General features: G+C 49.8%; 1 protein-coding gene across 3 annotated transcripts in view; it reads left to right on the forward strand.

Moving 5' to 3' along the window:
• The window catches only part of RYR1 (ryanodine receptor 1), a 106,321-nt gene that overhangs the window by 11,929 nt on the left and 76,941 nt on the right, over positions 1–17,451 (forward strand). For all 3 annotated transcript variants that reach the window (XM_036231615.1, XM_016165252.2, XM_036231616.1), the window contains 17 exons: positions 196–317; positions 816–1,011; positions 4,045–4,180; positions 4,262–4,357; positions 4,442–4,560; positions 5,264–5,397; positions 5,962–6,203; positions 6,727–6,919; positions 7,923–8,139; positions 9,480–9,584; positions 9,754–9,857; positions 10,328–10,411; positions 11,145–11,452; positions 12,292–12,494; positions 13,150–13,324; positions 13,482–13,690; positions 16,465–16,859. In XM_036231615.1, the coding sequence (XP_036087508.1) occupies positions 196–317; positions 816–1,011; positions 4,045–4,180; positions 4,262–4,357; positions 4,442–4,560; positions 5,264–5,397; positions 5,962–6,203; positions 6,727–6,919; positions 7,923–8,139; positions 9,480–9,584; positions 9,754–9,857; positions 10,328–10,411; positions 11,145–11,452; positions 12,292–12,494; positions 13,150–13,324; positions 13,482–13,690; positions 16,465–16,859 (3,038 nt within the window). The remainder of the gene's footprint in view (positions 1–195; positions 318–815; positions 1,012–4,044; positions 4,181–4,261; positions 4,358–4,441; positions 4,561–5,263; positions 5,398–5,961; positions 6,204–6,726; positions 6,920–7,922; positions 8,140–9,479; positions 9,585–9,753; positions 9,858–10,327; positions 10,412–11,144; positions 11,453–12,291; positions 12,495–13,149; positions 13,325–13,481; positions 13,691–16,464; positions 16,860–17,451) is intronic.

The raw sequence follows: 17,451 nt of genomic DNA on the forward strand, positions 1-17,451 counted from the left end.
GAGAGATAGAGAAATAGAGACATAGACAGAGACGAAGGGGCAAAGACAGCATGAAAGTCAGAAAGAGGGATAGAAAGAGAGGAGACTGGTAGAGAGATTTTGTGGAGGAAGGAGGCAGCTTCAGGGCTAGAGTCTGGGTCTCATGGTCCTGGGTGGTTGGGCCCCCTCCTGACTTCTGTGTCCCCCCACTGCCAGGCCATGCTGCACCAGGAAGGCCACATGGATGATGCGCTGTCGCTGACCCGCTGCCAGCAGGAGGAGTCCCAGGCTGCCCGTATGATCTACAGCACTGCTGGCCTGTACAACCAGTTCATCAAGTGAGCGACCTGCCTGCTCTGCCCACGGTGCCAGGCCACACCTCGAATCTCATGCTCCTGGTGTTCAGGCACCTGACCCCACTTATCTCTACCTCTGACAGCCACACTCCTAACATGACCACTAACCTCTGAACTCCCGACCTCTATATACTTGACCCTTAATCTGACCTCGACAACCATGACTTTGACCTCGCACTCCTGACCACTACCCTCACTTACACATCCACGACACCCAGACCCCTGACCCTGACTCTCCCCATCCTTGACTCCTGCTTCCAAGAACCCCCTGTGCCTACACAGGCGTGAGTCCTAGTTCCAGCTCTGCTCTTGGCCACAATGTGACTTCAGGCCAATGCCCTTCTCTCTCTGCGTCTCAGTCTCTCTGTTAAATAGATGTGTCTGTGGCAGAACCGTGGGACAGGGGGTGGTACTTGAGAGAGCGCTTCACGGACAGTCAGCGCTCCAGGCCTCTGGCTGACAAGTGCGTGGTTCCCGCAGAGGCCTGGATAGCTTCAGCGGGAAGCCGCGGGGCTCAGGGCCACCGGCTGGCACAGCGCTGCCCATCGAGGGCGTCATCCTGAGCCTGCAAGACCTCATCGGCTACTTCGAACCACCCTCCGAGGAGCTGCAGCACGAGGAGAAGCAGAGCAAACTGCGCAGCTTGCGCAACCGCCAGAGCCTCTTCCAGGAGGAGGTGAAGGAGGGACGCGGTCTGTGAGCGTCGGGGGCGGGGCCTGAGGGAGGGGTGGGGCCGCGGGGCGGGGCAGGGCCAGAGGGACGAAGAAGTAGAGGTCTGAGAGAGTCAGGAGTGCGGAAAGGCACGCGGAAGGACCGCGACTGTGCCAACTGGCAGGGGCGGAGGGTCTTGAGAGATACGCGAGGAGGCGGGGCCTTGGCGGGGCGGGGCAGCGTTTGTGGGCGGAGCCTCGAGGGGCGGGGTGTACAGCGGAGCGGGGGCGCGGCCTGTGACAGGCGGGGTCTGAGTGCGAGGGGTTGAAGAGTTGGAGGAGGGGGTTGGACAAAGATCGGGGGTCTGATGTCTCCACTAGGTGGTGGGGGCACATGTTCATTCAAAGGCTTCCAACTTGGTCTCCATCCTCTCCGAGGGCTCCCAGTCTGATGGGGGAGGCAGACCCAGAAATGATAATAGTAACAATAATGAAACTTACTTACAGAGTGGAGTTAGTTAATGGAAATTGCTTAAAACAGAGCCGGCGCATAGTAGATGCTGTCAGCGGTTATTATTACCTTGAATTTAGCCCTTATTATGTTTTAAGAGCTCTATCTACATGACATCCTCCGATAGCCCTATAGGGGATTGTAATTTCCATATTACAGATAGGTCGCTGAAGCTCAGAGAGGTTACAAAAACCTCTTTTGCTCAATAAATATGCAAGGAGATATGGCTGTTAACAAAACGGACAAAATCCCTGTCCTTATGGAGTTGACGTGCGGAGGACAGATAGCCAATAAGAAAATTATTATTTTTTTTTTTTTAAAAAAAAGGTAGTTATATGGTGTAGTAGATGATGATAAGTGCTCAGCAGAAAAGTAAAGCAGGGAAGCAGTAAGGAGGGCTACGGGTGTTGCAATTTAAAACAGAGAGGTCAATGCACATCTGAAACTAGTACAATATCGTATGTTAGCGACATTTTAATAAATTTTTTTTTAAAAAAACTAAACTAAAATAAAATAAAATAGAGAGGTCAAGAAAGGTAACCTGAACGAAGGGAGGGCGCCACGTGGAGAAAGGATAGAGAAGAGACAGAGGGGTGAGCAAGTGCTCAGGCCCTTGGTGGGGTGTGCTTGGCGTGTTCCAGAACAGCGAGGAGGCTGCTAGTGCAACTGGAACAGAGTAAGCTGGGCAGAGTGGGAGGAGATGAGGGCGGAGAGGCGACAAGGGCCAGGCCATGGTGAGGACTTGGGCTTTGGGAGCCGCAAGAGGGTTAGGTTTCTAAAGTCACAACTGGTTAGTGGCAGAGCCAGTCCGTGTGACTCCAACCTGGTTGTGCTCTGAACCATGATACACTGCCTCTCTTCATGGTGATATGGGCCCTAAGGTATAGATACAATCATCACAGCAGCACTGTTTGTAACAGCCTACAACTAGAAACAGTGCAAATGTCCACATTACTAGAATGAACTCACAAATGTGGCATATCTGGACAATGGGTATGAATATACTCAGCAGTGAAGATGAACAAACAACAGCCACATGCAACAATGGTCTTGAATCTTAAACCATAATATTGATAAAGAGAATCCATATACAAACGAATGCTTACTTTATATCCCAAGTTCAAAGACAGGCAAAAGTCAATTAGATGGTTTACTGATGCATACATAGGTGGTAAAAATAGAAAAGCAAGGAAAGGATTTCCATAAAAGTCAGGATGATGGTTTATCCCTAGCAGAGAGAGTTGTGTAATCAGAACAGCATCCAGGCAACTCCTGGGTGGCTGGCAATGTTCTCTTTCTTGGCCTGGGTCATGGTTACACAGGTGTTCTTGACGTTGGTTTATTAAAACATACATATTCAATCTTTATCATGTGCAGATTCTGTATTTGAAAATTTGCTTGCTTTCTAAAATTTATTTGTAATACCCAAATTAATACTAGCAGCACATTTGTGGCCATGTGCAGAGTGGCAAAAAATTTGAATCATCTGACATGCATGTTGCTGGCTGAGGTTGAACAAGGAGACACTCTGCCTTCTTGTTTTAGCTCCCATGTCGTAAACAAGTGTCCTTTTCACTGTAAGTTTAGTGCCATGTTTTTTTGCATTTGGGGGCTTTTTGTTGACTTTGCTGTTTAAAATGGCCCCTAAGTGCAAATAAATAAATAAATAAATAAATAAATAAATAAATAAATAAATAAAAAGAGAGAGAGAATAAATAAATAAGTAAATAAATACATGAATAAATAAATAAATAAAATGGCCCCTATGTGTACTGCTGAATTGCTGTCGGGTTCTAAGCACAAGAAGCTGTAATGTGCCTTATTGACAGAATGCCTGTGAGATAAGCTTTATTCAAATATCAGTTAGAGTGCTGTTAGCTGTGAATTTAATGTTAATGAATCAGAAATACATATTAAATCACTGCCTTTAAACAGAAACGCACATAAACCAAGAGTGTGTATGGATTGATGAAAATGTTGTGACAGAGACTCAGAGGCACTAACTGCCTGCGTTTCCTCCAGGAGCCATGGTTGTGTATTCACTAATTCAGTACTCACAGTGACTTTACAGAACCCAGATACCACAAGTAATGGTTGACTGTATATGTTTTATGTGCTTTTCTGTCTGTCTGTTATGATGCACAATAAAAAATAAGATAAAAGAGTAAAATGTATAAAAACAAGTGAAAGTGAAAAAACCTCTCTGATGGTTGGTCTGGAGAGTGAAGTGGGCCAACTGGGACCAGGAGTGGGGTGCTTGGAGGTGGAAAAGATAGAAAGAAAACTATGGAAAGAGAAGCACAAATTCAATCCTGGTATTAATAAAGCTGTGTTCTGTTGGGGACAGAGGCACAGAGGACAAGGACCGATGCTAAGGAGGAGAGGAGGGTGATTGGAGTGAAGGGGAACATGGAGCTAATGGCGCCGGTTTAGATCTGGAACTCACAGTCACTAGTCGTTGAAGAAATAAGAATTAGTAAATCCAAGAAAGGCAAGGAAGGGGGGGCTTGGGACTCCTGAGGTGACCCCTTTGTTTTTCCCACCTCAGGGGATGCTCTCCCTGGTCCTGAATTGCATCGACCGCCTAAATGTCTACACCACAGCTGCCCACTTTGCTGAATTTGCCGGGGAGGAGGCAGCCGAGTCCTGGAAAGAGATTGTGAACCTGCTCTATGAACTCCTGGGTAAGGGGCCCTAGTCCTGAGCCCCCTAGAGCTCCCCAGGTCCCCAGTCCCATTGGGTCTGACCCCTCTTTACATCCTCAGCTTCTCTGATCCGTGGCAATCGTACCAACTGTGCCCTCTTCTCCACCAACTTGGATTGGTTGGTCAGCAAGCTGGATAGGCTGGAGGCCTCATCTGGTAAGAGAACCCAGGGGAAGGGACAGGGACTTGGGGGAGGGAAGGGCTGCAGCCATCTCACCTCTCACTCTGATATCCGTGCAGGGATCCTGGAAGTGCTATACTGTGTCCTGATTGAGAGTCCTGAGGTCCTGAACATCATCCAAGAGAACCACATCAAGTCAATCATCTCACTCCTGGACAAACATGGGAGGAACCACAAGGTCAGCCCCTCACTCCTGACCTATCGATCATCCTCTGAACTCTGAACCCTGACCTCTTCTCACAGTCCCAAAACGCCCCACTCTCCTCCCCCATCTTAACTCTTACCTGGACTTCTCTTCCATGTGCTCCCATTGCAACACAATGGTCTTCAACTCATGGTTCTTAAATGGGTTCTGGGCCACAGATGTGCTTCATTAGATCTCTGAAATATATGTTTTAAATTTCCTATAATTTTCCAGTTGTATTCCCTTTAGATTGGGTGCATATTGCTCTCCACCTTGCCACAGGCTCTACCAGTTCTCAATGCATTATTCGTAACCATTTCACAGATGTACATAATCCATCTGGCCCCTGAAGACACAAGTTTGCAAACCCTGCCCATCTCAAATCTCATCCGGACACCTGTGCTCTTTCACTGACCTGACTTTTTCACTCTTCCCCTGACCTCTGACCTCTTACCTCTTATTCCAGTCTCTTTTTTCTTATATTGCCAATGCTTTACCTTAACTTGTATGGCTCCAGACTCTCGCCTGACCTATCTCTTTGATGCTTGACCTTTGTGATCCCTGACCTCCCACTTTATTCACCTTCTCTCAGTCAAAATCCCCATGTCCTTCCCTGACTCTTAGCTTCCCACCTAGGGACTCCCCTAAACCCCTGCCCTGGTGCTCTTGCATTCTAACCTCTGACCTTCACCTCCAGGTGCTGGATGTGCTGTGTTCCCTGTGTGTGTGTAATGGCGTGGCTGTGCGCTCCAATCAAGATCTCATTACTGAGAACTTACTCCCTGGCCGCGAGCTTCTGCTCCAGACAAACCTCATCAACTATGTCACCAGGTCTGGCCCCTAAACCCTGTTCCCACACTGATCTTACCGCAACTCAGAGACCCCACACTCAGGTGGATGTCCCTTCCTCCATCTCTCACCCTGGACTTAACATCCAGTCCTCACAAATGTCTGCTCTTGCCCCAGCTCAGCTGGCTCCCCATTCTTGGCCTCTCTCTCTGCTCCATTTCTGCCTCTGTCTTTTCTCTCATTCTCTCTCTCTCTCTCTCTCTCTCTCTCTCTCTCTCTCTCTCTCTCTCTCTCTCTGTCTCTCTCTCTCTCCCTCCTTCCCTCCCCCACCCTGTTTCTGTTTCTGTCTATCTGTTTTCCCCATCTGTCTTTCTTGTCTCTCTCTTCTCTATCCGTCTTTGATGTCTCTCTGTCTCTGTCTCTGCTTTCTCTCTGTCTCTTACTCTCTATCTCCATGTCTCTTCCTCTCTGTTTTTCCTGTGTATACATCTCTTTCTTCTCCATCTTTCTTTTTCTCTCCCTCTCCCTGCTACCCCACAACAACCTGGCTCTCTTCTCCTCCACCCCGCCCCCCTCATGCCCTCTCCTATCTTGTCTCTCCTGCAGCATCCGCCCTAACATCTTTGTGGGCCGAGCAGAGGGCACCACGCAATACAGCAAATGGTACTTTGAGGTGATGGTGGATGAAGTGGCTCCATTCCTGACAGCTCAGGCCACCCACCTACGGGTGGGCTGGGCCCTCACTGAGGGCTACAGCCCCTACCCAGGGGGCGGCGAGGGCTGGGGCGGCAACGGGGTTGGCGACGATCTCTATTCCTACGGCTTTGATGGGCTGCATCTCTGGACAGGTACCTAGACCCTTCCAGGGGACCCTCAACCCTGACCACTGACCCCAGAATTTCCAAGCCTTTCACCACACACCTTGGGGTTCTTGAGATCCTGATGCCCCAAACAAACAAACTTTTGACACTTTATTCCTCATTTCCCAAGACCCTAACCCTGGAGCTTCCACATTTCTTCACAGTCTCCAGAACCCTGACCCCAGAGAATATATAACCCTAGAGATCTCAGAAAACTGCCCATTTATGACCTCTGCTCTTTGACTTCTGACCCCCAAGGGTCCAGGATCCTAATTTCATGAGGGCTTTAATTTCTGGTCCCACAGCTCTCAGGATTCTAACCTCAGGGGAACCTCGACCTCTGCCCCTGATCAAAGAGATATCAGACCCTCCAATAGGAACACTTAACCTTAGGGTCTCCAGGATCCAGACCCCATAGGATCCCTTAATATCTATCTGCCCCTTGTCTCTCGAGATCATTGGTCCAATGGGACCTCTGACTTCTGACTCCTCCCTGGTGACCCTGGTGCAGGACATGTGGCACGGCTGGTAACTTCTCCAGGGCAGCACCTCCTGGCCCCCGAGGATGTGGTCAGTTGCTGCTTGGATCTCAGTGTTCCATCCATCTCCTTCCGCATCAATGGATGTCCTGTGCAGGGTGTCTTTGAGGCCTTCAACCTTGATGGGCTTTTCTTCCCTGTTGTCAGCTTCTCAGCCGGTGTCAAGTAAGGATTTGGGTTGCTCCTTTGCCAGTCCCCAGACCTGGGACTATCTTGAGACAGCTTCCCCAAGCACTCATAGACTCATCTGAGGCCAGGATCCAGCTGCCTCCCCTCAGGACTGACTGGTCAGACCACCCCCCTTGAAGGTCCCAGTAACCTCTACATGATCCCAGACACTCTCAGTGTCTTCCCAATGACCCAGACCCTCCCAATGACCTCAGTTTCTCCCCAACTCCGTGTCCTTTTGGCGACATCCAGATGTCCTCAAAATTTCACAATTACCTTCTAATAACTCCAGACTCTCCCAGTGATCTCTTAAGTGACCTCAGACTGTCCCAGTGACTGACTCTATGCCATTCTAATGATCTTCAAACGACTTCAGAATCTGATAGTGATCTTCTAATGACCCCAACCCCTCCTAATGATCTTGGACTCTCCTAGCGACTCCATGTTCTTAACAAGTTCTCAGTGACCCCAGCATCTCCCAATGATCTTCCAGTCATTCCATAATCTCCCAGTGACCACTCAGTGACTCTAGTATTTCAAAGACCTCTCTATAACTCAGTCTTTTCCCAATGACCTCAAGCTCTGTGAATGACTTCCCAATCACTATTTAGTGGCAATTATGGTTTTCTCACAGTTATACCAGATTCTTGGGGACTCCCAAATCACTTCCTTTTTGGTTTCCCCAAAACCTTACAATATCTCCAAATACTCTATTGGCCCAGCTCCCTCAAAAGGCCTTCTTGTAACCTTGCATTAACTCCCCAATGACCCTACATTTTCTTTTTTTAATCTTTCGATGATTCCTATTGGCCTCGGATATTCTCTTTGACCTTAGAATTTCCTTTCTGACTTCTAAATGGCCTCCATTAGCCTATGACTGCCCAGTGACCTCAGATCTCCCCAGAACCTTCCACTGATCCCAGGATTTCTCCCTCACCCCCACTGAGCATAGACTCTTCCCTATAAGCTGCCCCACCAGTGACCCTGTTCTCCCATCCAGGGTGCGGTTCCTCCTTGGTGGCCGCCACGGTGAATTTAAGTTCCTTCCCCCGCCTGGCTATGCCCCATGCCATGAGGCTGTTCTCCCTCGAGATCGACTCCACCTGGAACCCATCAAGGAATACCGGCGGGAGGGGCCAAGAGGGCCACACCTGGTGGGCCCCAGCCGCTGCCTCTCACACACCGACTTTGTGCCCTGCCCCGTGGACACTGTCCAGGTACTGTTGGCCCTGCAAGAGTTCTGGGTGAGGTAGACTTCCTTAGGAGGGGGGAGGGGAAGCTGAACTGGAAATTGGGAGCCTTATTGCTTAACAGGTAGGGAAACTGAGGTAGAGAGGAGACAAAGAACTCTTTCAAGGCAGACTCCCAGTTTCAGGGAGTCTTCACTATAGCTCCCTAAAGAAAGGACTATTATTACCCCTAATTTACAGTTGAGGAAAGCAAGGCCCAGAGAGGTTAAGCACCCAGTACAAGTCATACTGATGGGAACACAGGTTGTCTGATTCCAAAGCCTACAATTTGTTGGGCACCTCTTCTATCCCAGGCCTCTTCCACTCCTATTATCCCAACCCAAATTCTCTGCTTTCCTTCCAAGCATGTCCCTATAGGAGCAGAAGTAAGTCATGTTCAAGAGCCTGACCATCAGGTTTGATTTTCACTGTGTCACTTAGGCAACTTGGGAAACTGGGTGCTTCAGTTTCTTCATCCGAGGAAAAGAGGGTAACAATAGAACCTCCTTTGTAGCGTTGCCATGACGATTAGATGAATTAATGTATGTGAAGGGCTTAATACAGTCCCAAGTAAATAGTAGTACTCAATACAGTTCCTGTCAGTAGTAGTAGTAATATTATTTTAGGATGAACTTGCAGTCCCTCCTGTAGCCAGGCCAGAGCCCTGGACCTCCTCCTGGATGTCTCCTTCCCCCTTGTCCCCCCTTATCAGCCTCATGAACTATTCATTTGGCTTCTTGGATGTCACTCCATCCATTTCCTCTCCTTTTTATTGTTCACCCGGACCCAAGCATCACCACTTCTTGCCTGCGGAACAGCAACAATGTAATGTTTATTAGGCATCTACCATGTGTCAGGCATTTCTATAAACTACAAAACATTTAGTAGTTTATGGAAATGACTTCACTGAATCCTTATGAAGTAAGTATTATGAGTTAAGTAATGTTCAGATCCTCACTGTACAGGAAAAGGAAAGAGACTCATCCATTTGTTCAGCAAATATTTCCTAAACATCTCCTCTGGGCCCAGCTCTAGGCTGGGCAGGCCTGAGAAAAAGGCAGAAACTTAGGAGGCTCCAGGTCCTGTCCTCTTGGAGCTCCCAGGACATGGGGGAGATAGACGCATTCCCAGGTAATCCCTTAATTCTGACGATGCTAAGTCCTTACGCAGCAGGGTGTCAGTCCTGCAGTCAGGGTGAGGTGATGGGGAGCAGGGCTCAGAATAGCAAGCGAGGTCAGAGGAGTGTGCTGGTGGACTGTTCTCTACAAGAAGGGTCACCGTGCAGGCTGGAGGGAACTCAGAGACTCATGAACATCCCCTGCCCCCAGATTGTCCTGCCTCCCCATCTGGAGCGTATTCGGGAGAAGCTGGCAGAGAACATTCATGAACTCTGGGCACTGACTCGCATTGAGCAGGGATGGACTTATGGCCCGGTGAGGGAGTCAGGCGGGGAGGGGACAGTGGCTGGGGGAAGGGCCTTTTGGGCACTGGGGGGTCCTTGGGTTTTGGATAGCAGAACTAAGGGGGGAGGTCAAGGGTTGTAGTCTGAGAGTGTTGGGGGGAGGGAAGAGGAACGGAAGACTTGACCCGGGGTTTCTCCAGGTTCGGGATGACAATAAGAGGCTGCACCCATGTCTTGTGAACTTCCACAGCCTACCAGAGCCGGAGAGGAATTACAACCTGCAGATGTCAGGGGAGACGCTCAAGTGAGGGGGACACCGTGGAGCTGGGGGCTGGGCCCACTTTCTGATGGGGAGGAAGGCAAGGAGAGACAGGAAGAGTTAGACAGAGACTGAGAGAGAGGATGAGAGAGAGACAAAATGAGAGACAGAGAGAGAAGAAGGAAGAGATTGTGAGGCAGAAACTGACAGAGGGCAGAGGAAGGCAGAAAGTGGGATGGTCAACAAGTGAGAGAGAGAAGCAGAAAGAGACAGAAAGAGGCAGATGGGAAAAGATGGACATAGTCAAAGAGATACAGAGACAGAAACAGGGAAATACAGGAGTCAGAGAGAGACTAAGAGAGAAAGGTGGGGGTCAAAGACACCCAGAAAGCCTGGGAAGAGCTATGGAGAGAGCCAGAGTTCCAGATGAGGCAACAGGGGCTGTGGGGGAGGGGCCAGGGGAAGGAGGCTGTGTGGTATGACTGTCTCCTGCCCCCGCCCTGCCCCCACCCCAGGACACTGCTGGCGCTGGGCTGCCACGTGGGCATGGCAGATGAGAAGGCAGAGGACAACCTAAAGAAGACGAAACTCCCCAAGACGTGAGTGCGGGCAGCAGGGTGCCACCTGGGTGAGGGCTGGGTGGTTGAGGGGTCTTGTGGGGAGGCTGGGGTCAGAGAAGACGGGGCTGCAGGTTAGAGTGAAGGTCATAGGGTCAGGGGTCAGGGCTCTGGAGTCAGTGGTGAGTGTTCCAGGTGGGTGTTAGAGTTGTGAAGCCAAGAGTTTCAGAGAGAGTGGGAGTGAGTCAAGACCCAGGGTCAGACTCTACCATGGAGGCAGGAAAATGAGAGAGCAGAGGTTGTTTCTCTAAGTTAGAGGCCAGGGAATCAATGGAAAGAGATAAGAAGTTGTTATAGGGATACTAAAATTATAGGTGAGAGGTCAAAGGTCTTGGTGATAGAGGCTCGGTTTCAGAGGTCAAGGACTCCCAGGGGTCTGGAGCAATAGGGTCCTGTGGTCAGAGGTAAGAAACTTCAAAACTGGAGGTAAGAGGTCAGATCATTCCAGGGTCAGAGATGAAGCTCCCAAAATCAAAATGAAAAGGTCACAGAGGCCAGAGGTCAATGAAGTCACAGCCACTGCTAGGGTCACAGGATCCTGGGTTTCAGAGGTCAGGTATCTCAAAGCTTATTCAAGGGAGTCATATAACCCTCATGTCAGAGATCAAAGGCCAGAAATTCCCAAACTCAGGGCTCCTGGGATCCTGGGAACAAGGGTCAGTTAGAGCCCAGAGTGGAGGGGGAGCTTTCCTCACCATCCCCGCCACACCCACAGGTATATGATGAGCAATGGGTACAAACCAGCGCCCCTGGACCTGAGCCACGTGCGGCTGACACCGGCGCAGACGACGTTGGTGGACAGGCTGGCAGAAAATGGGCACAACGTGTGGGCACGAGACCGTGTGGCCCAGGGCTGGAGCTACAGTGCTGTGCAGGACATCCCCGCACGCCGAAACCCTCGCCTCGTGCCCTACCGCCTACTGGACGAGGCCACCAAGCGCAGCAACAGGGACAGCCTCTGCCAGGCCGTGCGCACCCTGCTGGGCTATGGCTACAACATTGAGCCACCTGACCAGGAGCCCAGTGAGTGTTGACCTCTAGCCCATGACCCTGGCGCCTACCCTGACCCTGACCACTGATCTCTGACCCAACTCAGTCCTTGGATGGGCTACATCTGCAACAATGATCCTCTCTCCCCAACCCTGACCCTTACTCTGACCCGGACCCTGAATCCTATCTTGACTACTGACCTTGACCTAACTCAAGCTTTGCCTGGGCTATGGCTACAACACCAAGCTGCCAGACCAGGAGCCCAGTGAGTAGTACTGACCCTGACCTCTGACCTCTGATTCCAGTCCCTGACCCTGCCCCCCCAGCTATGACCCCTTAACCCCTAACCTCTGGACTATAGCTACAACATGGAGCCACCCAACCAAAGATTCAGCCTCTAACCCCATCCATTACCTAACTTTGATCCCTAACCCTGATTGTGGTCCCCAGTTCAATTTCTCAACCCCTGGTCTCAACCCCAATTTCTATCCTTTCCCTGATCCTAACTCTAATTTCCTCTCTCTGATCCAGCTCTCAACCCTTGATTCTAAACTTCGAACTTAATCTTGACCCTTACGCCAGACTATGACCATGACTAACCCAACTGTCTCCCTCTATGTCTGTCAGTATCTTCTGTGAGAGCTCTGGCTGCTAAAGACAAAAAGGAAGGAGTCTCACTCAGTAGGTCCCTCCTGCCTTTCTCTGACTAGTCTGAGATCCCCCAGTTCTTCTCCTCTAACACCAAGAAACTGGCCCTATTCCCCCAAGCCGCTCAAGGTCTTTCCCTTCTCTGGTGTCTCCCATCATCCTCTTGGTATTTGGGAATCCACTCCCCACCCAGTCTCTCTGACTCTGCCTGGCCCCGTGTGTAGGTCTGGTGGAGAGCCAGTCTCGCTGGGACCGCGTGCGCATCTTCCGGGCAGAGAAATCCTATGTGGTGCAGAGCGGCCGCTGGTACTTCGAGTTTGAGGCGGTCACCACGGGCGAGATGCGAGTGGGCTGGGCGAGGCCCGAGCTGCGGCCTGACGTGGAGCTGGGAGCTGATGAGCTGGCCTATGTCTTCAACGGGCACCGTGTAGGTACTTCCTTGGGCTCCATCCTGCCAGGCCCTGTAGTCTCTCCCACAGCATTCATCAATTCATCTATTTATCTACCCATCCATCCATTCACATACTTGCTCTTCCATCCATACACACATACATCCACTTATCTATTTGTCTGTCTTTACCTTCTTCCTTCCCTGTTAATACATGTAAACCCAACTTTCGTTCTAATCTTTCATCCAGCCAAACCCCTGCTCCCATCCATCCTTCTCATTATTCATTTACCTATTTGGGGGGCATGTGGGTAGATATGGGTCTATGTGAAGGACACTGATAGGCTTCTTTTTCCCTTTTATTCCTCTACTTGCTGCTGCCCCGAAGTCCCCACTTCTGCTTTGGGTATCTGCATAACCCCAGCCTCAGCCATGAACACTGCAGAGAACCCAGGCAGAAGGGATGAGATACAGAGATTAGTGGGAAACGACAGCATGAAAACCTGTCCTTTACATTCTGGATCATAGATGCAAATGTGGGAAAAGATGGGGGACACTGTGGGGGTGACGTCTCTTCTGTCTCACTGGCTTGCATGTGTATCTTTACATGTCTCTCCTTGCTTCCATTTCTCTGTACATCTCCATTTCTCTATATGTCTCTCCCACACCACGACGTCCCCTTGCCTCTTCACAGGGCCAGCGCTGGCACTTGGGCAGTGAACCATTTGGGCGCCCCTGGCAGTCGGGTGATGTCGTGGGTTGCATGATCGACCTCACAGAGAACACCATTATCTTCACCCTCAATGGCGAGATCCTCATGTCCGATTCAGGCTCCGAAACAGCCTTCCGGGATATTGAGATTGGGGACGGTGAGGGCTGGCCTCACGGCCCCTTTCTGGTTTTCTTCTACCTCACCTGACCCTACACTGACCCCTCCAACCTCCTACTCTTCCATTGCTTCCTTTCACAGTACCTCTCCCCCTGACTGCCTATGCTCACTCCTGCCCATCCACCCCCTCCCACCAGGCTTCCTGCCCGTGTGCAGCTTGGGACCTGGCCAGGTGGGTCACCTGAATCTGGGTCAGGACGTGAGCTCCCTGCGGTTCTTTGCCATCTGCGGTCTCCAAGAAGGCTTCGAGCCATTCGCCATCAACATGCAGCGCCCGGTCACCACCTGGTTCAGCAAAAGCCTTCCCCAGTTTGAGGCTGTGCCCCTTGAGCACCCCCACTATGAGGTGAGGACTGACTCCACTTAATACCCTCTGCTCTGCCCCAACCCTTATTCTTCTCACAGTTCTCTTCCCTAAGTTTCTCCCTTCCTTCCACGTTAGCCCACAAGCTGTGTACCAGGGGGTGACAGGGGTAATGGGCTCCCAGGGCTACCTTGCAGGGTGTAACCTTGGCAAACCATAACCTTTCTGAGCTCTGGGTACCTCGCCTGTAAAGTGAGGGAAGAGAGAAAAGAGATGCTGGATTAAGTGACCCCAGTGGAAATTCCCAGTCCTTATAATGATCTGATCCTAGAACAAGATGTAAAGAAATATCAATCCTTGGGTACATTTTAACGGCTTCCTTACTAATTGTTATGTTTGTTTGTTAGTTTGTTTTTAGTAGTTCTTCATTAATCCGGACATCCTGATTTTTAGCCTCTAGTGCTTCTCTTTCCCAAGGTTTAACCCAAGGTCACACTCTGACCATAGGTACCCCACATAGCCCGAAGTGATAGTCCTTCTCTCCCGGAAACAACTGGAGTTCTATGCGACTGAGGCTCAGCCTTAGAATCAGACTGACCCGGACTTGGCCTCTTACTGTGGGCATGTGACCATCTCTTGCTGAGGCTCAGTTTTCCCATCTGTGGCATTGTTCGAATCGTTCTCTCACATAATCTTCCTCTTTCTCTTTTCTGAATCATCTGAGTAAGTCAGAGCCATCATGCCTTTTTACCCCCAAATATTTCGATGTACATTTCTTTAGAACAGGCTATGCTCTTACAGAGCTGCATGCAGTACAGTTATGAAAATCAGAAAATTTAACATTGACACACACTATCACCTAATTTATAGTCCATATTCAAAAATTTTAAATTATGGTAATAATAATGTCCTTTGTTATTTTTATGGTCCAATCCAGGAATACATGTCACATTTAGTTGTTACATCTTTTGAGCCTTAAAATAGAATGTTTCCGAATCTTTCTTGGTCTTTCATGGCACTGACATTTTTTTGAAGGGTATAGGCCAGTTATTTTGCAGACTATTCCTCAATTCTGGTTTGTCCAATGTTTCCTCATATTTAGGTTCAGCCTCTGCATATTTGGTAGGAACACCTTGGCAGCGATGCTGTGCCCTGCCTAATGCAGGATACCGGGAGGCATCTGATGTCACTTTATCTTATTACTACTAATCATGTTAACATTCACTGTTTGATTGAAATGTTATCTGCCAGGTTTCTGCACTGAAAAGTTACTATCTTCTCTTTGTAATTACAAAGTAATTTGGGGAGGCATTTTAAAACAAAGTAAAAATGGGAGGGTTTTAAGCAGGGAATATCCAGTTTTGATTTGGGTGTTGGAAAGGTCCCTATTGACAGTGGATTGTAGGAGGGAGGAGTGGAGGCAGGTAGACCAGAGAGGTAGCTGGGGTAGGAGAGGATTTGGAATAGATCTGAACTTCCCAATTCCTGCCACTGCCAGATGATGTTCTCAACCCAAAGACCAGAACGCTAGATGATAGTGAGAACGAATAAACTCACATACACACAACCATATGGATGACTCTCACAGACATAACTAAAAGAAGTCAGACGCAAAAAGAGCACAGACTATGGGATTCCATCTGTACATAGATCAAGAACAGGCAAAGATAATCTGTGGTTTGATAAGTCAGGAGAGTGTTACTTTGAAAATAACTCATAGACATTTAGTTACTTCGCGCACAGATCACAGGAGGGAGACAGTCAATGGACTGTTGTCAAGAAGTAAAGGCCGAACAGGATTTATGAGAGAGCGGAGACCCCACAGACAGTGTGAGAACAGCCAACTTTGGTTATACAGTTTTAGGGTGAATTCTTTGGCTGGTGAGGAGCACAGAGGTCTATCTCAGCAATCAGTCCTTGAGGAGGTCAATTTAGAGAGGGCATCAAAGAAGGGAAATTGCTCCATCTGGTTACGGAGTCTCCAGAAAACTTTTGAGAGTCTGTACTTAGAGGGCACAGGACATGCATCTGTCCTCTACCAGTTCCAGTCTCTCGTTCAGGCCAGAATCCCTCATGGTCTTTGGGAAGGTGGTGACGAAACAGGCAGCAAGGGGGCTCCAGGGGGCTTGGCTGTGCTCTGTTTCTCCTTCTGAGTGCTGGACACACAGGCGTGTTTGCTCTGAAAACTCACTTTCCTGTTCACTTATGATGTGTGCACTTTTCTGAGTGTCATATTTCCACATACAAGTTTAACAAGAATTTTTCTGGGGAGGCTTTGCATAACTCTAATCCTTCTGGGCTGCTCTCCCTGGAGATCAGGATGGCAAGGTCTTTGTTTTGTCCACTGCTGTGTTTCCAGCACTTGGAACAGTACCTGACACAAAGTAGGTACTCAGTAAATATTTGTAGAATGGACAGGTGGACAGGTGGATGGATGGACAGGTGGATAGGTGGATAGATGTGTGAACAGGTGGATAGGTGGGTGGATGGATGGATTGATGGATGGGTGGGGGGATGACTTGGTCTGGAGTAAGCCCTGTGCATAAGTAGGTTTTGAAAGCTCCCCAAGTGATCCTAGTGTCTGACCAGGACTGCCACTGCACTAGGTGCCCAGACAAAGGTTGACAGAGGGCTGAACATACCCTCTGGTCAAGCTGTGTGCCCCATGGGGAGCTCACCCACCCAGAGGAGGGGATACCTTTGGCTGACTCTCTCACAGGTGCTCTTAAGGCCTAATGGTTGCTCTGTGTGAAACCAGGCTTAGGACAATAGCTTAGCCCACCCACCAAGCTCCGTGCTTCCTGCCCCTCCCATAGGTGGCCCGTGTGGACGGCACTGTGGACACTCCCCCCTGCCTGCGCCTGAGCCACCGCACCTGGGGCTCCCAGAACAGCCTGGTGGAGATGCTCTTCCTCCGGCTGAGCCTTCCAGTCCAGTTCCACCAGCACTTCCGCTGCACTGCAGGGGCCACCCCGCTGGCTTCCCCCGGCCTGCAGCCCCCAGCCGAGGATGAGGCCCGGGCAGCGGAACCGGACACCGACTATGAAAACCTGCGCCGCTCTGCTGGGCGCTGGGGCGAGACCGAAGGGGGCAAAGAGGGAACTGCCAAAGAGGGGCTGCCTGGGGGCACCTCCCAGGCTGGGGTAGAGGCCCAACCTGTCAGGGCAGAGAATGAGAAGGACGCCACCACAGAGAAGAACAAGAAGAGAGGGTGAGTCAAGGGCGGGGCAGGATGGAGCCTGCTGTCTGTCCAGGACCCCAGTTAGGTAGCCTCAATAATTTGAGAAACCTCATTGTATCCTAAAGTGGCCCCATATACTCTAAGTGAGTCAGAGTACTCAGAGAGCCTTTCATATCTCTAGTGAATGCCATATTTCCTGAGAAGCTCTAATTTCCCTGAGAATGTAAAATCAGGTACCATACTATACCTATGGAGAAGTTCACTGTCCTTGGGGTACCTGGTGGGCCTTAAAGCATTTCACCCAATGGGAGTCATTAACCATGGACACTAAAGGGGGAATATTATTTTCTTGGGAGAGCTAACCATACCCTAAGGTATCCTGGTGAACACTAGTGGCCTTCTAAATTAAGGTCATTTCTGTGTCCCAAATGTACCCCCAAAAAACTACTTCAGGGGAGACCTTCAAAAGGCATTAAACTTGAATTGAAATGAAATCTGCTTTCCCACTTCCTTGGTGGTGATTTTCAATGGGATGTAGCTCTGTGTCTTTTGAGGGATGTTTAGAAATGGAAGATTCTGGTTACCATAGTTTCAGGGGTGCTGCTGCTGGGGTCTCCAAGGA

Source organism: Rousettus aegyptiacus, unplaced genomic scaffold (genome assembly GCF_014176215.1).
Source record: "Rousettus aegyptiacus isolate mRouAeg1 unplaced genomic scaffold, mRouAeg1.p scaffold_m13_p_14, whole genome shotgun sequence".
NCBI classification, from domain to species: Eukaryota; Metazoa; Chordata; class Mammalia; order Chiroptera; family Pteropodidae; genus Rousettus; species Rousettus aegyptiacus.